This window comes from Phalangium opilio, unplaced genomic scaffold, assembly GCF_054372755.1.
Source record: "Phalangium opilio isolate 3A_F unplaced genomic scaffold, DU_Popi_V2 ptg000061l_1, whole genome shotgun sequence".
Lineage (NCBI taxonomy): Eukaryota > Metazoa > Arthropoda > Arachnida > Opiliones > Phalangiidae > Phalangium > Phalangium opilio.
In genome coordinates, this window is record NW_028324178.1 from 11,532,199 (window position 1) to 11,554,588 (window position 22,390).

The 22,390-nt window shown below is 39.9% G+C and overlaps 2 protein-coding genes and 7 non-coding genes across 9 annotated transcripts; 7 read left to right on the plus strand and 2 right to left on the minus strand.

Moving 5' to 3' along the window:
* Positions 1-2,509: 2,509 nt before the first annotated feature.
* Positions 2,510-2,631, plus strand: TRNAL-CAA (transfer RNA leucine (anticodon CAA)). The gene is made up of 2 exons: positions 2,510-2,547; positions 2,586-2,631. It is a non-coding gene; the product is annotated as a tRNA-Leu (tRNA).
* Positions 2,632-3,262: 631 nt separating this feature from the next.
* TRNAL-CAA (transfer RNA leucine (anticodon CAA)) lies at positions 3,263-3,384 on the plus strand. The gene is made up of 2 exons: positions 3,263-3,300; positions 3,339-3,384. It is a non-coding gene; the product is annotated as a tRNA-Leu (tRNA).
* Positions 3,385-4,202: 818 nt separating this feature from the next.
* On the plus strand, positions 4,203-4,324 carry TRNAL-CAA (transfer RNA leucine (anticodon CAA)). The gene is made up of 2 exons: positions 4,203-4,240; positions 4,279-4,324. It is a non-coding gene; the product is annotated as a tRNA-Leu (tRNA).
* A 1,759-nt stretch (positions 4,325-6,083) lies between these two features.
* Positions 6,084-6,205, plus strand: TRNAL-CAA (transfer RNA leucine (anticodon CAA)). The gene is made up of 2 exons: positions 6,084-6,121; positions 6,160-6,205. It is a non-coding gene; the product is annotated as a tRNA-Leu (tRNA).
* Positions 6,206-6,459: 254 nt separating this feature from the next.
* On the plus strand, positions 6,460-6,581 carry TRNAL-CAA (transfer RNA leucine (anticodon CAA)). The gene is made up of 2 exons: positions 6,460-6,497; positions 6,536-6,581. It is a non-coding gene; the product is annotated as a tRNA-Leu (tRNA).
* Positions 6,582-7,211: 630 nt separating this feature from the next.
* On the plus strand, positions 7,212-7,333 carry TRNAL-CAA (transfer RNA leucine (anticodon CAA)). The gene is made up of 2 exons: positions 7,212-7,249; positions 7,288-7,333. It is a non-coding gene; the product is annotated as a tRNA-Leu (tRNA).
* A 254-nt stretch (positions 7,334-7,587) lies between these two features.
* On the plus strand, positions 7,588-7,709 carry TRNAL-CAA (transfer RNA leucine (anticodon CAA)). The gene is made up of 2 exons: positions 7,588-7,625; positions 7,664-7,709. It is a non-coding gene; the product is annotated as a tRNA-Leu (tRNA).
* Positions 7,710-8,282: 573 nt separating this feature from the next.
* LOC149665667 (uncharacterized) lies at positions 8,283-10,856 on the minus strand. Its single transcript, XM_089842084.1, has 3 exons — positions 9,748-10,856; positions 9,119-9,606; positions 8,283-8,320 (listed from the first exon to the last, which is right to left on the minus strand). Exons 1-3 carry the CDS (start codon positions 10,854-10,856, stop codon positions 8,283-8,285), a joined length of 1,635 nt encoding a protein of 544 aa, XP_089698210.1.
* Positions 10,857-14,144: 3,288 nt separating this feature from the next.
* On the minus strand, positions 14,145-15,102 carry LOC149665668 (uncharacterized). Its single transcript, XM_089842085.1, has 4 exons — positions 14,763-15,102; positions 14,583-14,688; positions 14,378-14,539; positions 14,145-14,277 (listed from the first exon to the last, which is right to left on the minus strand). The coding sequence occupies exons 1-4, from the start codon at positions 15,100-15,102 to the stop codon at positions 14,145-14,147; spliced, it is 741 nt and encodes a 246-aa protein (XP_089698211.1).
* Positions 15,103-22,390: the final 7,288 nt, after the last annotated feature.

A 22,390-nucleotide genomic window follows, 5' to 3' on the forward strand; every position in this document is an offset into this window, starting at 1 on the left:
TCGTATTCCCTCAAACTTTGCCGCCCAGAAGCGACTCAAGGGGCTTAGCTTCCTTCGTTCACGATGTGAATCTGTGTATTCTCGTCCTCGTTTGAGGGCGTGGGTTCGAATCCCACTTCTGACACGATGTGTTTTATGAAAATAACTGGAAGAGATGAAATTTTAAAACGTCCAAATTACATAAGACCACGTCAGGATGGCCGAGCGGCCTAAGGTGCCAGACTCAAGGGGCTTAGCTTCCTTCGTTCACGATGTGAATCACTGTATTCTGGTCCTCGTTTGCGGGAGTGTTTTCTAATCCCACTTCTGACACGATGTGTTTTATGAAAATAACTGGAAGAGATGTAATTTTAAAACGTCCAAATTACATAAGACCACAACAGGATGGCCGAGCGGTCTAAGGCGACAGACTCAAGGGTTCTTAGCTTCCTTCGTTCACGATGTGAATCGCTGTATCCTGGTCCTCGTTTGCGGGAGTGTTTTCGAATCCCACTTCTGACACGATGTGTTTTTTGAAAATAACTGGAAGAGATGTAATTTTAAAACGTCCAAATTACATAAAACCACGTCAGGATGTCCGAGCGGCCTAAGGTGCCAGACTCAAGGGGCTTAGCTTCCTTCGTTCACGATGTGAATCACTGTATTCTGGTCCTCGTTTGAGGGCGTGGGTTCGAATCCTTTTCTGACACCATGTGTTTTATGAAAGTAACTAGAAGAGATGTAATTTTGAAACGTCCAAATTACATAAAACCACGTCAGTACACTGTTAAAAATAAAGGTATTTTGAAGGTACTATAAAATACCTCCGCGACCTTTTTAGTACCCATGAACGTATTTTATTAGTTGTCTCACAGTGCGGGTATTAAATGATTTCGAAAAAGGTATTTTGGAAATATAAGGTATATAATGAAACCTTTTAGAGTTTCTGCGCTTCTGCTGGTATGTTATCGTACCCTGGAAGCAGAAAAGGACTTAACAGACTCCTTTAGAGGGAGTTTTTAGTTCCGGCGTGCTGATTATAATTAACACTACGAAAGTAAAATACATGATATAATACTTCAAGCCCAAATTCTCTAACACTAACTGTTTACTTCACCAGTAGCACTAGTAATGACAGCGTAGAAGAAATCTCTGTTGGAATATTATTAATAACCATAAAGAATAGGTTCGGTAGGGTAGAATAGGGTAGTGGTTTTCTACCCGAGATTTCAATTTCAATCTCAAGTTTCCTAGCTAGTGGTTTTTCTTAAATATATAATTACATATAATTAACATTAATTATTTTCTTTGACAGCTATATACACTAGCATACGTTACATCATTTAAAGGCAATACAATTATGATATAAGGCTTACATAGTTAATATAAAGGTTTGAATCCGAGCTTACGCCTTCAGTCGCCATTCAGAAAATATCCATGTATATGTGACCCTGAATTACCTTTACACTATAACAGTATCACACCTTCCTTAACAAGGGGAAGCTAAATATAGTATCGGGAAATGTAGAGTGGTTAATCCCTTGCTTACTATGCGAACTCTCACGACCCCGCAAGCCTATGGCGCAGACACTTAAAGGCGAGATGGAAGGCAAAATTTTACCCTCATCCCGTAAGCCCACAAAACAGACACTAAAAGTTGAGATGGAAGGAAAATATTACTCTCGTGTCTTTCAGTCTCATTTGCATCGAAGTGGTGTATTGCTTACCATGTCTGAAAATGATTCAAGCCCGCGGTAATAAAGGAAAGTTTACCAGTTTCAAATGTGGCGCAAATATTTTTGATGGCGCGAAAGTATAATTTAGACCTGTTTGTGGGTTTTATTTGACACCTAATTCGGTAGCACAAAATACCTTTAGAAGTATATTATCGAACCTTTTCGAGTGTTAACAGGTACCCTTTTCGGTAATAAGGAGTACCTTTCACAATTTGAAAGTTTTATTCCGACCTTTGTTGAGGTTTAAATGATACCCATTACGGGGTCACAAAATACCTTGTAGTCCTCAAAAGTACCTTCTTCAAGAGGTATTTCATAGTACCTTTACACAACGGTATTTTGTAGTACCTATATAGGTACGTCTGGGGATGCATTGAAAAATACCTTTAAAGGTACTAGACAGTACGGTTATTTTTTACAGTGTATGGCCGAGCGGTCTAAGGCGCCAGACTCAAGGGGCTTAGCTTCCTTCGTTCACGATGTGAATCTGTGTATTCTCGTCCACGTTTGAGGGCGTGGGTTCGAATCCCTCTTCTGACACGATGTGTTTTTTGAAAATAACTGGAAGAGATGTAATTTTAAAACGTCCAAATTACATAAAACCACGTCAGTATGGCCGAGCGGTCTAGGGCGCCAGACTCAAGGGGCTTAGCTTCCTTCGTTCACGATGTGAATCACTGTATTCTGGTCCTCGTTTGAGGGCGTGGGCTCGTATCCCACTTCTGACACCATGTGTTTTATGAAAATAACTAGAAGAGATGTAATTTTGAAACGTCCAAATTACATAAAACCACGTCAGTATGGCCGAGCGGTCTAAGGCGCCAGACTCAAGGGGCTTAGCTTCCTTCGTTGACGATGTGAATCTGTGTATTCTGGTCCTCGTTTGAGGGCGTGGGTTCGAATCCCACTTCTGACACGATGAGTTTTTTGAAAATAACTGGAAGAGATGTAATTTTAAAACGTCCAAATTACATAGAACCACGTCAGTATGGCCGAGCGGTCTAAGGCGCCAGACTCAAGGGGCTTAGCTTCCTTCGTTCACGATGTGAATCTGTGTATTCTCGTCCTCGTTTGAGGGCGTGGGTTCAAATCCCACTTCTGACACGAATGGTTTTTTGAAAATAACTGGAAGAGATGTAATTTTAAAACGTCCAAATTACATAAAACCACGTCAGGATGTCCGAGCGGCCTAAGGTGCCAGACTCAAGGGGCTTAGCTTCCTTCGTTCACGATGTGAATCACTGTATTCTGGTCCTCGTTTGCGGGAGTGTTTTCGAATCCCACTTCTGACACGATGTGTTTTATGAAAATAACTGGAAGAGATGTAATTTTAAAACGTCCAAATTACATAAGACCACAACAGGATGGCCGAGCGGTCTAAGGCGACAGACTCAAGGGTTCTTAGCTTCCTTCGTTCACGATGTGAATCGCTGTATCCTGGTCCTCGTTTGCGGGAGTGTTTTCGAATCCCACTTCTGACACGATGTGTTTTTTGAAAATAACTGGAAGAGATGTAATTTTAAAACGTCCAAATTACATAAAACCACGTCAGGATGGCCGAGCGGTCTAAGGCGCCAGACTCAAGGGGCTTAGCTTCCTTCGTTCACGATGTGAATCTGTGTATTCTGGTCCTCGTTTGAGGGCGTGGGTTCGAATCCCACTTCTGACATGATGTGTTTTATGAAAATAACTAGAAGAGATGTAATTTTAAAACGTCCAAATTACATAAAACCACGTCAGTATGGCCGAGCGGTCTAAGGCGCCAGACTCAAGGGGCTTAGCTTCCTTCGTTCACGATGTGAATCTGTGTATTCCCGTCCTCGTTTGAGGGCGTGGGTTCGAATCCCACTTCTGACACGATGTGTTTTTTGAAAATAACTGGAAGAGATGTAATTTTAAAACGTCCAAATTACATAAAACCACGTCAGGATGGCCGAGCGGTCTAAGGCGCCAGACTCAAGGGGCTTAGCTTCCTTCGTTCACGATGTGAATCTGTGTATTCTCGTCCACGTTTGAGGGCGTGGGTTCGAATCCCTCTTCTGACACGATGTGTTTTTTGAAAATAACTGGAAGAGATGTAATTTTAAAACGTCCAAATTACATAAAACCACGTCAGTATGGCCGAGCGGTCTAAGGGGCCAGACTCAAGGGGCTTAGCTTCCTTCGTTCACGATGTGAATCTGTGTATTCTCGTCCTCGTTTGAGGGCGTGGGTTCGAATCCCACTTCTGACACGAATGGTTTTTTGAAAATAACTGGAAGAGATGTAATTTTAAAACGTCCAAATTACATAAAACCACGTCAGTATGGCCGAGCGGTCTAGGGCGCCAGACTCAAGGGGCTTAGCTTCCTTCGTTCACGATGTGAATCACTGTATTCTGGTCCTCGTTTGAGGGCGTGGGCTCGTATCCCACTTCTGACACCATGTGTTTTATGAAAATAACTAGAAGAGATGTAATTTTGAAACGTCCAAATTACATAAAACCACGTCAGTATGGCCGAGCGGTCTAAGGCGCCAGACTCAAGGGGCTTAGCTTCCTTCGTTGACGATGTGAATCTGTGTATTCTGGTCCTCGTTTGAGGGCGTGGGTTCGAATCCCACTTCTGACACGATGAGTTTTTTGAAAATAACTGGAAGAGATGTAATTTTAAAACGTCCAAATTACATAGAACCACGTCAGTATGGCCGAGCGGTCTAAGGCGCCAGACTCAAGGGGCTTAGCTTCCTTCGTTCACGATGTGAATCTGTGTATTCTCGTCCTCGTTTGAGGGCGTGGGTTCAAATCCCACTTCTGACACGAATGGTTTTTTGAAAATAACTGGAAGAGATGTAATTTTAAAACGTCCAAATTACATAAAACCACGTCAGGATGTCCGAGCGGCCTAAGGTGCCAGACTCAAGGGGCTTAGCTTCCTTCGTTCACGATGTGAATCACTGTATTCTGGTCCTCGTTTGCGGGAGTGTTTTCGAATCCCACTTCTGACACGATGTGTTTTATGAAAATAACTGGAAGAGATGTAATTTTAAAACGTCCAAATTACATAAGACCACAACAGGATGGCCGAGCGGTCTAAGGCGACAGACTCAAGGGTTCTTAGCTTCCTTCGTTCACGATGTGAATCGCTGTATCCTGGTCCTCGTTTGCGGGAGTGTTTTCGAATCCCACTTCTGACACGATGTGTTTTTTGAAAATAACTGGAAGAGATGTAATTTTAAAACGTCCAAATTACATAAAACCACGTCAGTATGGCCGAGCGGTCTAAGGCGCCAGACTCAAGGGGCTTAGCTTCCTTCGTTCACGATGTGAATCTGTGTATTCCCGTCCTCGTTTGAGGGCGTGGGTTCGAATCCCACTTCTGACACGATGTGTTTTTTGAAAATAACTGGAAGAGATGTAATTTTAAAACGTCCAAATTACATAAAACCACGTCAGGATGGCCGAGCGGTCTAAGGCGCCAGACTCAAGGGGCTTAGCTTCCTTCGTTCACGATGTGAATCTGTGTATTCTCGTCCACGTTTGAGGGCGTGGGTTCGAATCCCTCTTCTGACACGATGTGTTTTTTGAAAATAACTGGAAGAGATGTAATTTTAAAACGTCCAAATTACATAAAACCACGTCAGTATGGCCGAGCGGTCTAAGGGGCCAGACTCAAGGGGCTTAGCTTCCTTCGTTCACGATGTGAATCTGTGTATTCTCGTCCTCGTTTGAGGGCGTGGGTTCGAATCCCACTTCTGACACGAATGGTTTTTTGAAAATAACTGGAAGAGATGTAATTTTAAAACGTCCAAATTACATAAAACCACGTCAGGATGGCCGAGCGGCCTAAGGTGCCAGACTCAAGGGGCTTAGCTTCCTTCGTTCACGATGTGAATCACTGTATTCTGGTCCTCGTTTGAGGGCGTGGGTTCGAATCCCACTTCTGATACCATGTGTTTTATGAAAATAACTAGAAGAGATGTAATTTTGAAACGTCCAAATTACATAAAACCACGTCAGTATGGCCGAGCGGTCTAAGGCGCCAGACTCAAGGGGCTTAGCTTCCTTCGTTCACGATGTGAATCTGTGTATTCTCGTCCTCGTTTGCGGGAGTGTTTTCGAATCCCACTTCTGACACGATGTGTTTTATGAAAATAACTGGAAGAGATGAAATTTTAAAACGTCCAAATTACATAAGACCACGTCAGGATGGCCGAGCGGCCTAAGGTGCCAGACTCAAGGGGCTTAGCTCTCTTCGTTCACGATGTGAATCTGTGTATTCTGGTCCTCGTTTGAGGGCGTGGGTTCGTATCGCACTTCTGACACGATGTGTTTTTTGAAAATAACTGGAAGAGATGTAATTTTAAAACGTCCAAATTACATAAAACCACGTCAGTATGGCCGAGCGGTCTAAGGCGCCAGACTCAAGGGGCTTAGCTTCCTTCGTTGACGATGTGAATCTGTGTATTCTGGTCCTCGTTTGAGGGCGTGGGTTCGAATCCCACTTCTGACACGATGAGTTTTTTGAAAATAACTGGAAGAGATGTAATTTTAAAACGTCCAAATTACATAGAACCACGTCAGTATGGCCGAGCGGTCTAAGGCGCCAGACTCAAGGGGCTTAGCTTCCTTCGTTCACGATGTGAATCTGTGTATTCTCGTCCTCGTTTGAGGGCGTGGGTTCAAATCCCACTTCTGACACGAATGGTTTTTTGAAAATAACTGGAAGAGATGTAATTTTAAAACGTCCAAATTACATAAAACCACGTCAGGATGGCCGAGCGGCCTAAGGTGCCAGACTCAAGGGGCTTAGCTTCCTTCGTTCACGATGTGAATCACTGTATTCTGGTCCTCGTTTGAGGGCGTGGGTTCGAATCCCACTTCTGACACCATGTGTTTTATGAAAATAACTAGAAGAGATGTAATTTTGAAACGTCCAAATTACATAAAACCACGTCAGTATGGCCGAGCGGTCTAAGGCGCCAGACTCAAGGGGCTTAGCTTCCTTCGTTCACGATGTGAATCTGTGTATTCTCGTCCTCGTTTGCGGGAGTGTTTTCGAATCCCACTTCTGACACGATGTGTTTTATGAAAATAACTGGAAGAGATGAAATTTTAAAACGTCCAAATTACATAAGACCACGTCAGGATGGCCGAGCGGCCTAAGGTGCCAGACTCAAGGGGCTTAGCTTCCTTCGTTCACGATGTGAATCACTGTATTCTGGTCCTCGTTTGCGGGAGTGTTTTCGAATCCCACTTCTGACACGATGTGTTTTATGAAAATAACTGGAAGAGATGTAATTTTAAAACGTCCAAATTACATAAAACCACGTCAGTATGGCCGAGCGGTCTAAGGCGCCAGACTCAAGGGGCTTAGCTTCCTTCGTTCACGATGTGAATCTGTGTATTCTCGTCCTCGTTTGAGGGCGTGGGTTCGAATCCCACTTCTGACACGAATGGTTTTTTGAAAATAACTGGAAGAGATGTAATTTTAAAACGTCCAAATTACATAAAACCACGTCAGGATGGCCGAGCGGTCTAAGGCGCCAGACTCAAGGGGCTTAGCTTCCTTCGTTGACGATGTGAATCTGTGTATTCTGGTCCTCGTTTGAGGGCGTGGGTTCGAATCCCACTTCTGACACGATGAGTTTTTTGAAAATAACTGGAAGAGATGTAATTTTAAAACGTCCAAATTACATAGAACCACGTCAGTATGGCCGAGCGGTCTAAGGCGCCAGACTCAAGGGGCTTAGCTTCCTTCGTTCACGATGTGAATCTGTGTATTCTCGTCCTCGTTTGAGGGCGTGGGTTCAAATCCCACTTCTGACACGAATGGTTTTTTGAAAATAACTGGAAGAGATGTAATTTTAAAACGTCCAAATTACATAAAACCACGTCAGGATGGCCGAGCGGCCTAAGGTGCCAGACTCAAGGGGCTTAGCTTCCTTCGTTCACGATGTGAATCACTGTATTCTGGTCCTCGTTTGAGGGCGTGGGTTCGAATCCCACTTCTGACACCATGTGTTTTATGAAAATAACTAGAAGAGATGTAATTTTGAAACGTCCAAATTACATAAAACCACGTCAGTATGGCCGAGCGGTCTAAGGCGCCAGACTCAAGGGGCTTAGCTTCCTTCGTTCACGATGTGAATCTGTGTATTCTCGTCCTCGTTTGCGGGAGTGTTTTCGAATCCCACTTCTGACACGATGTGTTTTATGAAAATAACTGGAAGAGATGAAATTTTAAAACGTCCAAATTACATAAGACCACGTCAGGATGGCCGAGCGGCCTAAGGTGCCAGACTCAAGGGGCTTAGCTTCCTTCGTTCACGATGTGAATCACTGTATTCTGGTCCTCGTTTGCGGGAGTGTTTTCGAATCCCACTTCTGACACGATGTGTTTTATGAAAATAACTGGAAGAGATGTAATTTTAAAACGTCCAAATTACATAAAACCACGTCAGTATGGCCGAGCGGTCTAAGGCGCCAGACTCAAGGGGCTTAAGGCCCGTTCACATTACCCAACTTTAGTCAGCTGACAAATCATAGACTTGTCAGGCCGACTTGTCACCCAATTTAGTCTAGTCAGGTCACTCGTTCACACCACCCAACCAGTCGGGTTGACTACCTTTGAAACACAAGAGGACGTACAAAGCGGTACATAATGATAGGAATTATTTGTTTTGGATTATAAATGAACTCATATTCTCGAATAAATTCGACTACTTTACGAGCATCAAAGCTATTCCCACTAAATTTCTGCAGTTCAGAACAAAATAAAGGTCAATTATATCAGAAGCAATATAGGAAACTTCCCTACTATATTACTACTGATAATATTCAATGAGGAACAACCATCAAAACGTAAAAATTAACCCATGTTAAAAAATGGCCAAGGCCCGAAATCATTTTTCAGGCTTTCATCGACAATTAAATAATGGCCGATACTCTCGGTTCTCTCTCTCTCTCGAGCTGAAAGAAAACCAGCTCGTGTCCCATGACGTAATAGCCAAGGCTTATTGTGATTGGTTTGTTCCCTCTCTGACTTTAGTCGGCCCGACTCCAATCGCCTACCTACCCGATTAGAATCCGAGCTTGAACCTGACAATAGTACGGTTGGGTGAAACGTTCATATTGCCTGACAATCTGGCCTGACTGGTCAGATCGGCTTTGTCAGCTGACTATAGTTGGGTAATGTGAACGGGCCTTTAGCTTCCTTCGTTCACGATGTGAATCTGTGTATTCTCGTCCTCGTTTGAGGGCGTGGGTTCGAATCCCACTTCTGACACGAATGGTTTTTTGAAAATAACTGGAAGAGATGTAATTTTAAAACGTCCAAATTACATAAAACCACGTCAGGATGGCCGAGCGGCCTAAGGTGCCAGACTCAAGGGGCTTAGCTTCCTTCGTTCACGATGTGAATCACTGTATTCTGGTCCTCGTTTTTGAGAAAACTCCTCGATTTCTTGGCTGCTTACAATGGTGACAGCATGGCAGACGTAAGGGGCCTCGAGTGCGACGATTTCAATTTGCAAATCTCGATCATGAATGTTTCGGAGCATTGACTTAACTTCTTTCAGAAACTGATCACCAAATCCGACAATCATTAAAACTTGCTCTCCCACGACTGGAAGCCTTAATCGGCTTCTGATGAAAGTGGCCTGACTCCCGGTGTCTAAAAGGCATCTTGATTGAAGGGTATTATTTGGGTTTCCTGGGTTATTGACTTGTATTTTAGCCGTTTGGAGCAGGATGGTTTTTCTGGTTTGCGCTGGCTCTAACGTCGAGATGTAGGCACCTATAGGTTCCTTTGGTGTGGTTTCTGTTTCCTTGGCTCGGTGATTGGCTTCGTTTTCCTCGCAAATGGCGAAATTGTGACCCTTTCGACATTTTTTGCATGTGGAGTAATGGGATCTACAATTCGCGGTTTCATGATTTCGGCGTAGACAAATAAAACATCTTCCCGACACGCGGACGATTTTTTTCTTTTCCTCGAGCGAGAGATTTTGGCAATTGTTAGTGGCGTGGGTTGTGTTCTTGCAGAAGATGCGTTACGTTTCCCTTGGTGCAACGTTGTTTGACAAGACACTTGCGGTTGCGGGATTGTGGGTATTTAGGTTTTTATCATAATGGTTGGATTTAGAATTATAGCGGTCTCGATTTTGATTCGACCACTGATGACGCGGCTTTTCGCGACTTTCTTGTTTTTCTTCTCCTAAATTGGAGCACGTTTCGCGGCTCTCTACTTCCTTTCTAAGAAATTCAACTAAAGCGGTGAGGTTCCATTCCTCGTCTCTTAAATTTGAACGACTATAAGCTAACCGCTCATCGGGTGGTAAGCATGCGATAAGAACTGGACAGATAAAATTGCCGCTTAAGGCGGCGTCTACCCCTAAGCCACTCAAACATCTGATATTTACTTGTATTACATCATATAAATTACGTAAAGCTACAATGTTGTTCGAATCGCTGACAGTTTGTACACCCATAAGGCGTTTACTATGCGTTTGAATGACTAAATCCTTGCGTTCGAAACGCTCTTTTAAAGTTCTAATAGCTTCGAGGTAGTTCTCGTCCGATGCCTTCATGCCCTTGAGAGACTTTTTCGCGTCCCCTTCCAGGTAACCAATTAAATAATTAAATTTTTGGACCCTAGTTAGCGTAGTCTTCTCGTCCACGGAGGTTTGAAACTGTGACCAAAATCCGTCCCATTCGGTCCTGTCGCCAGCAAAATTCGGTATTGAAAGTTCTGGGAGTTTGGACTCTTGGAATTTGCAGGTCGACTCCACTATTGTTGATGCTGATGAAGAGGCTCCACTCGGAAATCGGTATTTCCTCAGCCACCTTTCCGCAGCTCTACGACTCATCGTTATACGGTCTTGATAATCCATCGCGGTCTCGGTTTCTTTTTCCAAGTCTTTTCCCTCAACTGAATAGCGCACTACTTCCGAATCTAATTTAGTTAAGATTTCGTTTTTATTTAAAAGAAGCGCGAGCTGGTCCTCCACATCATCTTCATTGGAATTGGGATCTTTTGATAAGGCATTGAAAGTATTCATTAATCGCGAAACACTGGATCGCGTTGTGGTTCTAAGCGATTTGGCCTTCGCTAATTCATCTAGGCGGATATTTTCTTCCTCTTGTTGCGCGGCAGTTAGGGACATCTTGGTTCTTGGTGAATGGACTTGAATTTATTTGGTATTTACTTCAGTTTATGCACTGTCTTTTCCCTTTTGTCCCGGGTTTCGGTACCATGTTGCGAATAGCTCTTTGTTGGTGTTTAGGTTATTGGGAGAACCAATACTAACTAGATGAACTAATTAACCGACTGAAAAATTAACTAGTCTTAATATACTTTTGTTGGTAATTTTGTAAATGATATATTGCTTTTGATATAATAAACAGTATATTATAAACTTTGCGACTTTATTGTAGGTAATGGTTTACTCTAGCAAGGTTAAAATTAGATGAACTTCTCGCGTTGGAGGTAATTTCGAGAGTGATTCTTAAGAAATCCACTAGCAAGAGACGCGAGACCCCATAGGTCACGTGTCCATTTTTTATCTTAGAACAACAGAGGTTTTTTAAGTTGTTATCTTGTTTACCTATATTCTTTTTTTACAATGGTCTATTTTGTTAATTTTATACTATCCATTATTAATTTTTATGATTATTTGATTATTATTTTACACAAGATAAAATCACTAAAAATAGTTTAAATTCTTAAAATTTCTGGCGCGACATTCTTAACATCGATAGCTTACCGCGACGGATTCGAAGAGGAAGTTACGATCGGCAAACTATTGTCCGAGTTTGAGGGGCTTTACGAGGAAGTGAACCGGAGACTTCCTCGTTAAGTTTTCTACGTTTGCGAAAACCGGAACTTTTTAAATTACTCCTATGGGGCGACATGCCATTAAGAGTTTAGTAGAGTGACCTAAAAGCCTGCGGAACTTAAAAGAAAAAGTGGAGTAGCAGTGCGGGGCGCGATTTAATGCCGCGGTGGTGAATTTGTATCGGGATGGGAGGGATAGTGTTGGGTGGCACTCCGATGATGAATATGGAGTGCACTCCACTATCGCCTCCCTATCTTTCGGCGCTGAAAGGAAATTTCAGATGCGACCGAAAGGCGAATCTCGGGCAACCATTTCGGTTGTTTTAAGAAACGGTTCCCTTCTTTCAATGAGGGGTTTGAATTGTCAAAAAGATTGGGAGCTTTCCGTTCCCAAGGATTTCAACCCCTCATTAAAAGAAAGGGTAAATGTTACCTTTAGACACATGGGGGACATAAGGCGTGGATACGCGAAGGAAAATCCCTCATGCGTGTGATTTTTTATAAAAATATGCTGTAATATGTCTATATATATTTAGTTAAATAAATGAGAAAGTATTAAATTCGAATATTTATTATTTAAATTCAAAGTATTATTTACAGGATGAGTTACATACACTTAAGGTGCGTTCAGATTATCCAACTTTTGTCAGCTGACAAGGTCAGTCGTACAAGTCAGTACGACATGTCGGGTTGTGTGAATGCTAGTCCTGACTTGATTTTTGTCAGGTTCGAAGCCGATTTTTAATCGGGTTGGTAGCCGATCAGGGTCAGGCCGACAAAAATCGGGGGAGCGTTTATCCAATCAGGAGATAGAGACTTTGACGTCACTAAACACGTGCCTAAAGTGTTTTGTGGCGAAGAACGAGACTTTGGACGTTCAATATGAGCTCAAATAAAGGAAGAACAAAACCTGTGGTAAGATAGAAAACTAATTGTATTTGGTTTAATGTATGTATGTACTATAAATAGTAATTATGAAATTGTAGAAATTTAACTGGAGCAGCATAGCTTCGCGGAAATTGAGAGAATTTATCAAACCAAATGAATTTTTGTATAATACAAAGCACCCGAACTACAAAAAAAAACCGCTCAGTGAGAAAAGGTTTTCCAGGATGTGGCTGAAAATATTGGTTGTTCAGGTATTTATTGATTGGTACATCATGCGATTAAAGCTCAATTGTTATGTGTTTGTTTAAAGTGGCTGATGTTAAAACTCGCTGGGAAGGGCTCAGGACGTACTTTTCGCGTGAGCTCTCAAAGGTAACAGCGTGAAAAAAAAGCGGTTCTAGCACTGATGATGTGTATGAGCCCAAGTGGGAGTTCTTCAGTGATATGCTATTTTTGAAAACCTCACTTCAACCAAGAAAAGCTCGCTCAAGTTTAGAAACTGAGGAAACACAAAGAGCAATGGATACGGTATAAATATTCAGTTAAAATCAGAACATAAATACCAAAAACTCTTAAAGCTTATTTTTATTCTTAGGTTGAAAATGAACGCAAACCAATTGAAATATGCCAACAAACAATTAGTTTTTTCGATGATGAAATTATCGAGCCTCAGGATGGGGAAGGTGAAAAAGATTTGGATGATATCACTGAAGCTCGGGAAGACGTAAGACCGTCATCATCATTTTCGTCATCGACAAATTGGACTAGCATAGGAGCTTGTCCCTCCCACTCTGAATATGGGAAACTTCCACCAAAAAAAGAGCAAAACAAGTGAAGCATCGGCAGTGACTGAAGAATTTCTGGTGGAAGCTCTTGAGTGCTTAAAAAATCCGCCAAAAACAAAAAAAGACACTAGCGACGAACATGATTTGTTTGGGGCCTTCATAGCATCACAGATGCGAGGTCTTAACACTAAAGTGGCTGATAAATTGCGGTGCAGCATTATGCAAATGATTTTTGAAAAAAAGCATGAAAACTTCGATGATTAAAATATTTTATTTGAACATTTAAAGAGATGAAAACACTGAAATTCGAGAAATTTTTTACATTTTCCTTTCCTTTGATCTTTAAAATATAAATCGTCATAACTTTTTTAACGTTTTTTTCTACTTACAATATTAACGTTAGTAATCACGAATTCTTTCCCATTGGAAATCAACTGCTCCTTCATTGCAAAAATACTGCATAAACTCTTCCTCTACTTTTTTCGCCTCTGCCGATGACCTAGAGCCTTGGTGAGCAAGGGGCGTCAATCTTCTTATATCATTGTTTTTCTCATTGCCTTCTCCTAGGCCTACATCTTCATCCTCGTTAGTATCAATAGATTGTTGACGTAGAATATTGTTCAGAGTGCAGACCGCTAGAACAATAGTTTCCACATTTTTCGGCAGGGCTTGAATGGTTTTCAGTAAAATCCGAAATCTTTTTACAATTATTCCGAAGAAATTTTCAGAGACCCTTCTAGCTCTCGAAAGCCTAAAAAGCAAGAAATTAATTAATGCTTCAATTGTCCATAAAGTAATTAAACGAGCATAGGTTCCTGTATTTATTTCATACCTATAGTTGAAAACTCTTTTGTGGAATGTCAGCTCATTTTTTGAATATGGTCTCATTACATTAGGTTTCAAGGTAAAAGCTTCATCGGCCACTATAACATAAGGCACGGGAATTAATCTTTCAGGTAAGGGTTTAGGGTCTGGTAGCTTCTCCGAATCATTTTGTAAAGATTTTGAGAGTTTAGAGTTGGAAAAGTTGGAAATGTCATGACACCGTCTATTTGTTCCGACATCAACAAATATTGCCTACAATTAGAACATACATTAGAATTCAAATAACAACATTAATTTGAATTCTCGAACCTTTGAATTTGCATCTACCAGAGCCAAAAGTACAACACTGAACGTCCCTTTGTAATTGTAAAAAAACGAGCCGGAGTTTGGAGGTGCAGTAATGTTTATGTGCTTTCCATCCATAGCACCGATACAATTGTCAAACTGCCACTTGTTCTTGAATTTTTTGGCAATTTTTAACCAATCGTCTTTGGACTGAGGATACGCTAGGTGCCTGTTTAGAATCACAACATATTTAATTTTATAAATAAATTTACTTTGGTGCAAGTTGCTGAAATATTGCGTTGCATGGCTCGTAAACGATTTCGTGAATGGTGCTCACACCCATACGGAATTGATATCGTAAAGAATGCATGCTTTCCCCTAAAAAAATAATAACAATTTTAATTATAAGAGTCTAGTAAAATGTCATAATGAATTAGTAACAAAATACCAACCTGTTGCCAAGAACCGTAGCGTCAGTGCCAATCGTTGTTCAGCAGGAATAGGTTCTCTAAACAGTGTTTCTTGTTTTTCAATATGAAATTTAACAGCTTTAAGACTATCGACAAAGGTATCTTCAGACATTCGAAGATAATTTCGATAATCATTCGCCTCTTCCTTCAGCTTCAAAATAAGAGAGTTGTACGCTCCTTTTTCATTTCGCTTCGCTATCCAGTTCTTAACCCACATCGACCTTTTCTTGGCTTGTTTCTTTTTTTTCGTTCGATCTATTAAAGTCACTATTCCTATAAGGGCAATGTTTCTCTTTCTACAATAATCCTCCTCCACATCCATAATGTGGTTTTAAAATCGTCAAAGTTCGAACCAAAAGAGAAGCTTAACAAGCTATTTTCGTATTTCCTTAAGCAGACGACAATAGCAGACGATAATAATTTCGATTGGCAATTTTCAATATTTTAGCCATCTCGTGGCGAAGAAGAGAACTAAAAACCTTCTTAAAAGCGCACTGACTGGTCAGGTAGTGTGAATGATTGGACAGACCTAACTGGTCGGCCGGACAAGTCAAGCCGACTAGTCGGGGTTTTGTCAGCTGACAAAAGTTGGATAATCTGAACGCACCTTCAGAGAAACCATTTGCTTACAGAATTGAAAACTTAAGTGCAATTATTAAACATCTAATTCAACCAATAAGTTAAATAAAATCTGCGAAATAATTATTGGCGAAATAATGATTCGAACCGTTGGATCTCATATGATAATGAACTTCGTAAAACATTAAACTCTGGGTGTGATCATACAGACACTCGGCTAACTAGCAAGTATACATGGCCTTGAACATATAATGTATGGCCGTCTCGTTTTTATCCTTATAGTTTTTTCTAACTGCCTTGTAAGTTTTATAAACCATAAACATGCACATATGGAGAGCTAGGTTTAGAACTCTTAAGTACTGTAGGGACAATGAAATTCGTATCCCCCGTAGTAAAAGGTGCGAAATTTACATTCCTCCTCATTGCGAGGATGGCAACTGCCTAACGGGCAATAATTTTGGGTTGGGCATTCCGTACATTTTGTGGGGGAGAGATGTACATAATGTGCATAGATAGAATCCCCCTCGAATTCTTTTCTATTATTTATGATACATGGAAACTGTCTAGCAAACATGTCGATAAATGTCCGTGGTGGGAGTTGGGCAGAGACAGTTAGTAACTTGTACACCGCTAAGTGCTTCAAACCTAAATTTATGTAAGGAGCATTAACGTATTGCAATGTGTAATATTCGCCACAATCATATAAATTAAAGACTTCATTCGGTATGGGGTTTATTACTAAATCCCCCGTTTCTGAATCTATGGTACGTTCGGCTCTCCCGTAATCCTTATCCCGTCCGATGGCTTCGAATTTCCTAATTCTTCTTAAGTTCTTTCGTCTTACGACAGATTCTACAATAATGGGATAATTCTTTCTCGGATCCACATTACTCCGAATAGAGTTGGAAAGCTCGTTCTGTGTATTACTGGTTTCAAAGGATGTTAAAGGTTCAACCCTGTTGTGGTAGAAAACCATATCCATAAAAAAGGGGGAAATTAACTACCATAAATATATGAAAATAATTATACTTACATTTTGCGAATCTGGATCGGTACTTCAAGGGAGGATGTAGGATTTTCAGGGTGCACCTGATTCACTGACGCCATAGGACGACTGCGACACGTCATCTACGTTTCACTGACGACGTCACAACATGGTTGTCAGAAAAATGTTCGATTCACTGGCGCCATAAGAAGAAAAAATGCGGTGGACACCATGTCTGACTCATTGACGCCATATTTACTGGTGCCAGATCATGTGCCAGATCTGGCACGATGCTGGCACACTGACGCCACTGTCCCCAATTCGGTATTTACTATTAAGCGCCCTCGTCTCAATGTAGTCAAAAACTCATTTATTTATCGGGTAGTTCCCCTATGGAGCTCCTTGCCCCCGGAAATAGTAGATTCTCCAAACATCAATATTTTTAAAACTAAACTTAAAACTCATTTAATATCCACGTAAATTTAATATCATTTAATTTCTTTTCGATAAACAAAACTAAAGGACATTGTCCATCATATTCTCCCCTAAAACAAACAATTTTTAATATTCCACCCTATCAAACGGAGCTGTAATGGCTTAACAAGCCCTAGTTCCTAGCCAAAAAACAGAAAAGAAAAAGATAAGAATGCAAGGAATCTAATGACACTGCCCCCCCAAACTCGTATAAATTTAGACACGTCTGAACGTGTTTACGTATAAATAAAAACAGATTGGGATAAATCCTTTTGTTGTGGACCAAGTTCGATCTCCTCCACCCCTAATGTCATATAACCTACACTTGGTGGGTGGCCGAAAGGGAATTCTGTAAACTATAGAGTGATTTCACTTCGGAACTCTGGAGAGAAAGGTTGGTGACTATGCTAGTAAGAAATCATGAATTTCCTCCGATGCAGGTTATGGTAATTCGAACGAAATTGAAAATTTCTAACTGGACCAAATTTTTCAAATATCCCACATCAAGGTGTTTATCCCAGAGTCCACTTCACCACACCTGGCCTATATTTAGAATTGCTTGAAGCATGGTTTGATACAGCAAACGAATTCCCTGACTCTTTAGGAAGGAACTTAGAAAACTAAGTCAGACCACTGACTCACCGTGCATCCCTGATGTCGATTCGACACAAAATTAACGTGATAACAGAATATTTATAAAAACCTTTACGAGCTTCTAATTCCGGACACTCGAAGCTACACCGTGTATCATAATTTAAAAAACATATGATTTTACCGATTAGTTTCCCCTAGTTTCTCAATCAGACATATTTGGTTAACCAGACTCCCTGGAACCAAGCAGTCTTGGAAAATAAGGAACTTTTTTTCTAAACGAGACCTTGAAACTGTTGACCCTCTAGCGTCCATAATTGTAAACTGTTAAGTTTTCCTATAGAATTCGCAATTTATAAATTGGTTTTTGACCTGTGGACCTTTGCTACTTCCAAGACTATCAACCCCCCACCGTAAAAAATATCAATCTCGCGCCAAGTATGAACTCCTCCGGGTCCTCCCTTAATGCGTTTTTTAAAGTACATTAAAATATTTTAAACAAATATGCTGTATGTTCAGTTTTCATCACAAAGGCCACCTAAAATCGTTTACAATAAAGGCAGAAGTCCATTAAATTAGCCTAGGAAGTATACAAGAGCGGGGTTTGGGACTCCCCTCTCTTATGTAGCAATACTGAAGAAGGGCGACACATTCGCCACCTCGCGATAATTTTTCTCAGATCTCCGGTTTAGGTGCGACTTGTACGCCAAAATTTGCCCTTTCGAGAGAAAAAACTATTGGCTGAAAATGAACACTGTACCTCTAAAGGGACCGGGAAACGCCCCCTTCCACTGTAAAACCGAGCCCTCTTTAGCATAGAATCAGGGGAGGGATGGGGGTGTGAATTTTTGGAACCGTCAAGGTCATTCAGTTTTTTATGACTCTTCATAAACCTATTGAAAAAAAACTATTTAACGACCGTGGCCGTTCCTTTTTTTATATATAAAACAAACAATCTACCCTTTAGAGATCCAGTGGTCAAGGGCTGAAAAAGTCACGCTCCGCTCACGTCAAGAAAGAGAGGAGCTCGAGATTTCTAACAATGTTAGGAAAGGGGGAAATTTTAACCCCCTTTCCATGGAGTTAGAAGGATTTCTTACCCCAGCAGAGACGTACGCTATACCAGCTATTTTAATTGTTTACTTTCTTGGCTAATTTAATGGACTTCTGATAAAGGCTTTTAGTTAATCCAACAATAATTTAGTTTATTAATAGTGGTTAAACAAAAATGAAGGAAGAGTTACAAATTGGATTACAATAACACATTTGAAAAGAGTGCATGTGCATGAATATGATTTATAAAGAGAAGATTATTATTTTTTAGCGTTTTCAATATAAGAACTCGAGCTCAAAGTTATTACCTTAAATAGGTGGCCAAAATTGGGGAAACCTACAATGAAACACAGAACTAAATTAAAACAGTGGGCTGTGTTCGATTTACATGGTCTAAAGATACAATAGATATCAAATATCATGAATAAGATATACAATTAAAAATATAGAATAGAATAGCTTGTTTACTGGGCATAAAAATAATTGCATAGGATTCACGAGATTATACAGAAAATTATTATATACATACATTCGTAATACTAATACTAAACTGGAAGCAATACTTATGTCTTAATTAAATAATTGTACAATTTAGTGTCACGTAAGTAAAACCTTTTATTTAAACAAGATGACCCAGTCATATTATTTTTTATCGCCTTTTAGTGAAAAGAATTAGTATTACTATATTCATTATAAGATGACCCCAGCTAATTAAGAATTTCGAGTTTTTTTTCATTGTTTATAAAATAGCATTCTTATTATGAATAAACCAAAATCTAGTAATAAACTACAGCAACTTACTCATTTGGTTCATTTTAAACTTAACCTACAGAACTTTATCTTAATTAAATTACAGAATAATATTTATTAAACTAGGGTTGGTACTGGTAAATGTGAACGATTCTATTTTTCTTTAAAATTTTGCAGCTAATTTTTGGGCGGCTTAAATTCCTTTTAAAAGGGCTCTATTTGCAGATTGAAAATCGAGAGTTACGATAAAAATGGTCCAAATATTGTAGGAATTCGTGGATGAAAGATACGAACCTATATACACACCAACTCGGACTAATCAACTTAAGTTGATGCCAATTTTAGGTGTTGCTTAATACAATACCATCGGGGAATAAGCTTTAGCAAGAGTTACAATAATCCCACGATAACAAACCTTTAATCGTTAGATAGATCACGTTTTTCGCTAGAAAATTGATATTAATATCTGTGGGTTTCGATTCGGAATTCGATTTTATAAATAGAGTTGGAAAAAACCAAGTAAAAATTGCAAATGTTTCAAGGTTAATTAGAATCCTTTTTAAACTATTTTACTATAAAATAAAAAGTAAAAGTGGTGTAAGGAATCTACGTTCGGATAATATTAACTTTAAAAAACCATCATTGACCCAAAAAAGACTCAAATTTCGCGCCATTAGTAAATTTATCAATTTAGCGGTAAGAGGGCGGTAGCTACCACTACTTTTTGGGCGGGAAAGCGAGAAAACGAGACAGCTGTTATGGTATCGAAATAAATAGGACTTCTCAACAAATTATTGAACATTTTGACTCGGGTATTGTTTTAACTATATTATCTTATTATCCTATTATCACTTATCACATCTGCGTAAACTTTAATCTAGGTGCATGAATTTAGGCCCTACGTAATGGTAGCTCCTTCAGGGTTGCCACGGAATTTTCAGAACCAAATTCCCTGACTTTTCCAGGTTTTCCCTGAGACATTTTAAAAAAGGTACTGTTGAAATCTTTAGAAAACAACTGATAACTTTCATTTTGAAATACAGGGCTTATATACTAAATTAGCGAGGTCAAATCTAATAGTGTCTAGCCAATACTTTTAAGATTCTTAAAATTCAATAAATAGCAAAAAGTTAATTATATATATAGGCATAAAATTACAAAATCTCTCCGAGGTCTAAGTTTTTTTCGTATGCAAAAAAGTTGTCTAGGCCTGTTTTAAATAATTCAAACGAAATCGTGTTATATAAAAAAACCCTTTAGTGAAGGTTAAAAATGAGTTACTTTGATAGAAGCCTGAGGGGACAAATATTATTCGTATGCAAAAGCTTGTTTAGGCGTGTTTCGAATAATTAAATTTGAATAATTCTCACGAGATCGCTTTATATAAGCAAAACAATTTATTAGTGAAGGTTAAAACTAATTACTTTGGGAGGGACGGAAATTGTTTTTTAACATTATTTAAATCTAAATAAATGTATATTAATATTAAACTATAGAGGTTATTTTTTATATAGATAGATATATTAATGTCCTCTTTAATCTTTAGTATCAACTCCGCAATAAAAAAATGTATTTTAGGTTAAATTAAAAAATAGCGTATCAGACATAATTATATTTTTTTTAACTCTTAATAAGAATAGAATAAGGTTGTGTTATAAAAAAACCATGTCTGGGCCTGTATTCTAAAAAAATGGCCCTGAGATTTTGGTATAAAAGCTCGAGCATGGGCATTGGATTTTCACAATCGAACTATCAACAATGAACAAGTATCAGGAATCAAAGTCCCTCTCCCAGTCACTTATTGATTCACCACCAACGTCTCCCGGTGCTCGACCAGGACCGAGTAGCGGTCGTCATTCGTTAGGCCATTTTCTAACACCGGCTGCCCCGGAGAAACTAATAGACTCGGACGACGAGTCATTTGTGCAGGAAGTCCTGCAGAAAAACATCGTCGGGTCCAGTGGTATCGAGGGCTCCTTTCGCCTCAGAAAAGAAGGGCAGTACTTCGAGACAAAAGTCCCCCCACGCCAGGGGCATTTTTACGTAGACGTCGCGGTCTATAAGTTTCCGGACATTAGAAACTCCCAGCCTGATAAGGTCTGGGAGTGCGATCACATAAGACTGAAAACAGTCTTAAAAAAACCAACAAAGAAGGCGTTAAATTCCTTAACGCCTTCAAGAAGCTGGTGGAGGTCGTCAAACAAGACGAAGAAGCCAAACAAGTAAGTATCTTATTAACAATAAAATTACAAACCAAATTTTTTTTTATTTCTTTTTATTTCTGATAGAGATTTAAAAAATGAGTTCGAGCAGCAGCAGCGGCAGCGACTCGGAGGGTAGTGAGAGGGAAGAACACGCGCAGGTAAACCGTTACTACAGAATTGAGCGGCAGATTGACAAAACGAGTCGCAAGTGGCACTGTAAACAAATCGATTTGCGTATAGCTTTCAAAAATCTGGAAGACATTCCAACGCGAGACTTTTTTCGAATTTTTCGAAAAATTCTCGACGACGTTATACGCAAATTAGTAACCGAGAACCCCGGATATAATCGGGTTCGATTTGTTGAAAGCTCCCCCGGATTGACGACCCCCGTAAATATTAAATTTATAAAAATTGACAAATTCACCAGTAAGCGAATTATGCGCACAATCTATAGAGTAACGCAATCTAGTCGGGACTTTGTCTTTAATGGGGAAGATTTTCAGTTTGACATAATTTTTTTAAACCTCGATGCAAATATAGGAGTTTATTATAAGTCCATTAAAAATAGAACTTTGGTTAATTTGGATTATTTCGTAAAACAAAATAACCAATTTATTTTTATGGAGAACAATGATAATCTCTGTTTTGCTCGGAGTTTAGTTTTGGGTAAAGAGATGGCCGATCGCAATTTTTATCGACAAAAAAAGCAAGGTCCGCCCTTTAACCAGAACAATTTTGACAAACTGAAACGTAATAGCACCCTTCAAGGTAATATTGCGAAAATCTTGCACAGAAAAGCCGGCGTCCCCGAGGGTTACGTTACTCTAGAAGATATTCAAAAATTTCAAAATTATTTAGCTCCCCATTATCGGATCGTGATAGTTGATGCTTCGAATAATTTTACCATATTTTTCAAAGGACCCCAAGCTCCTAAATTTATTTATCTATTCAAAATTGGCGACCATATCCACCCT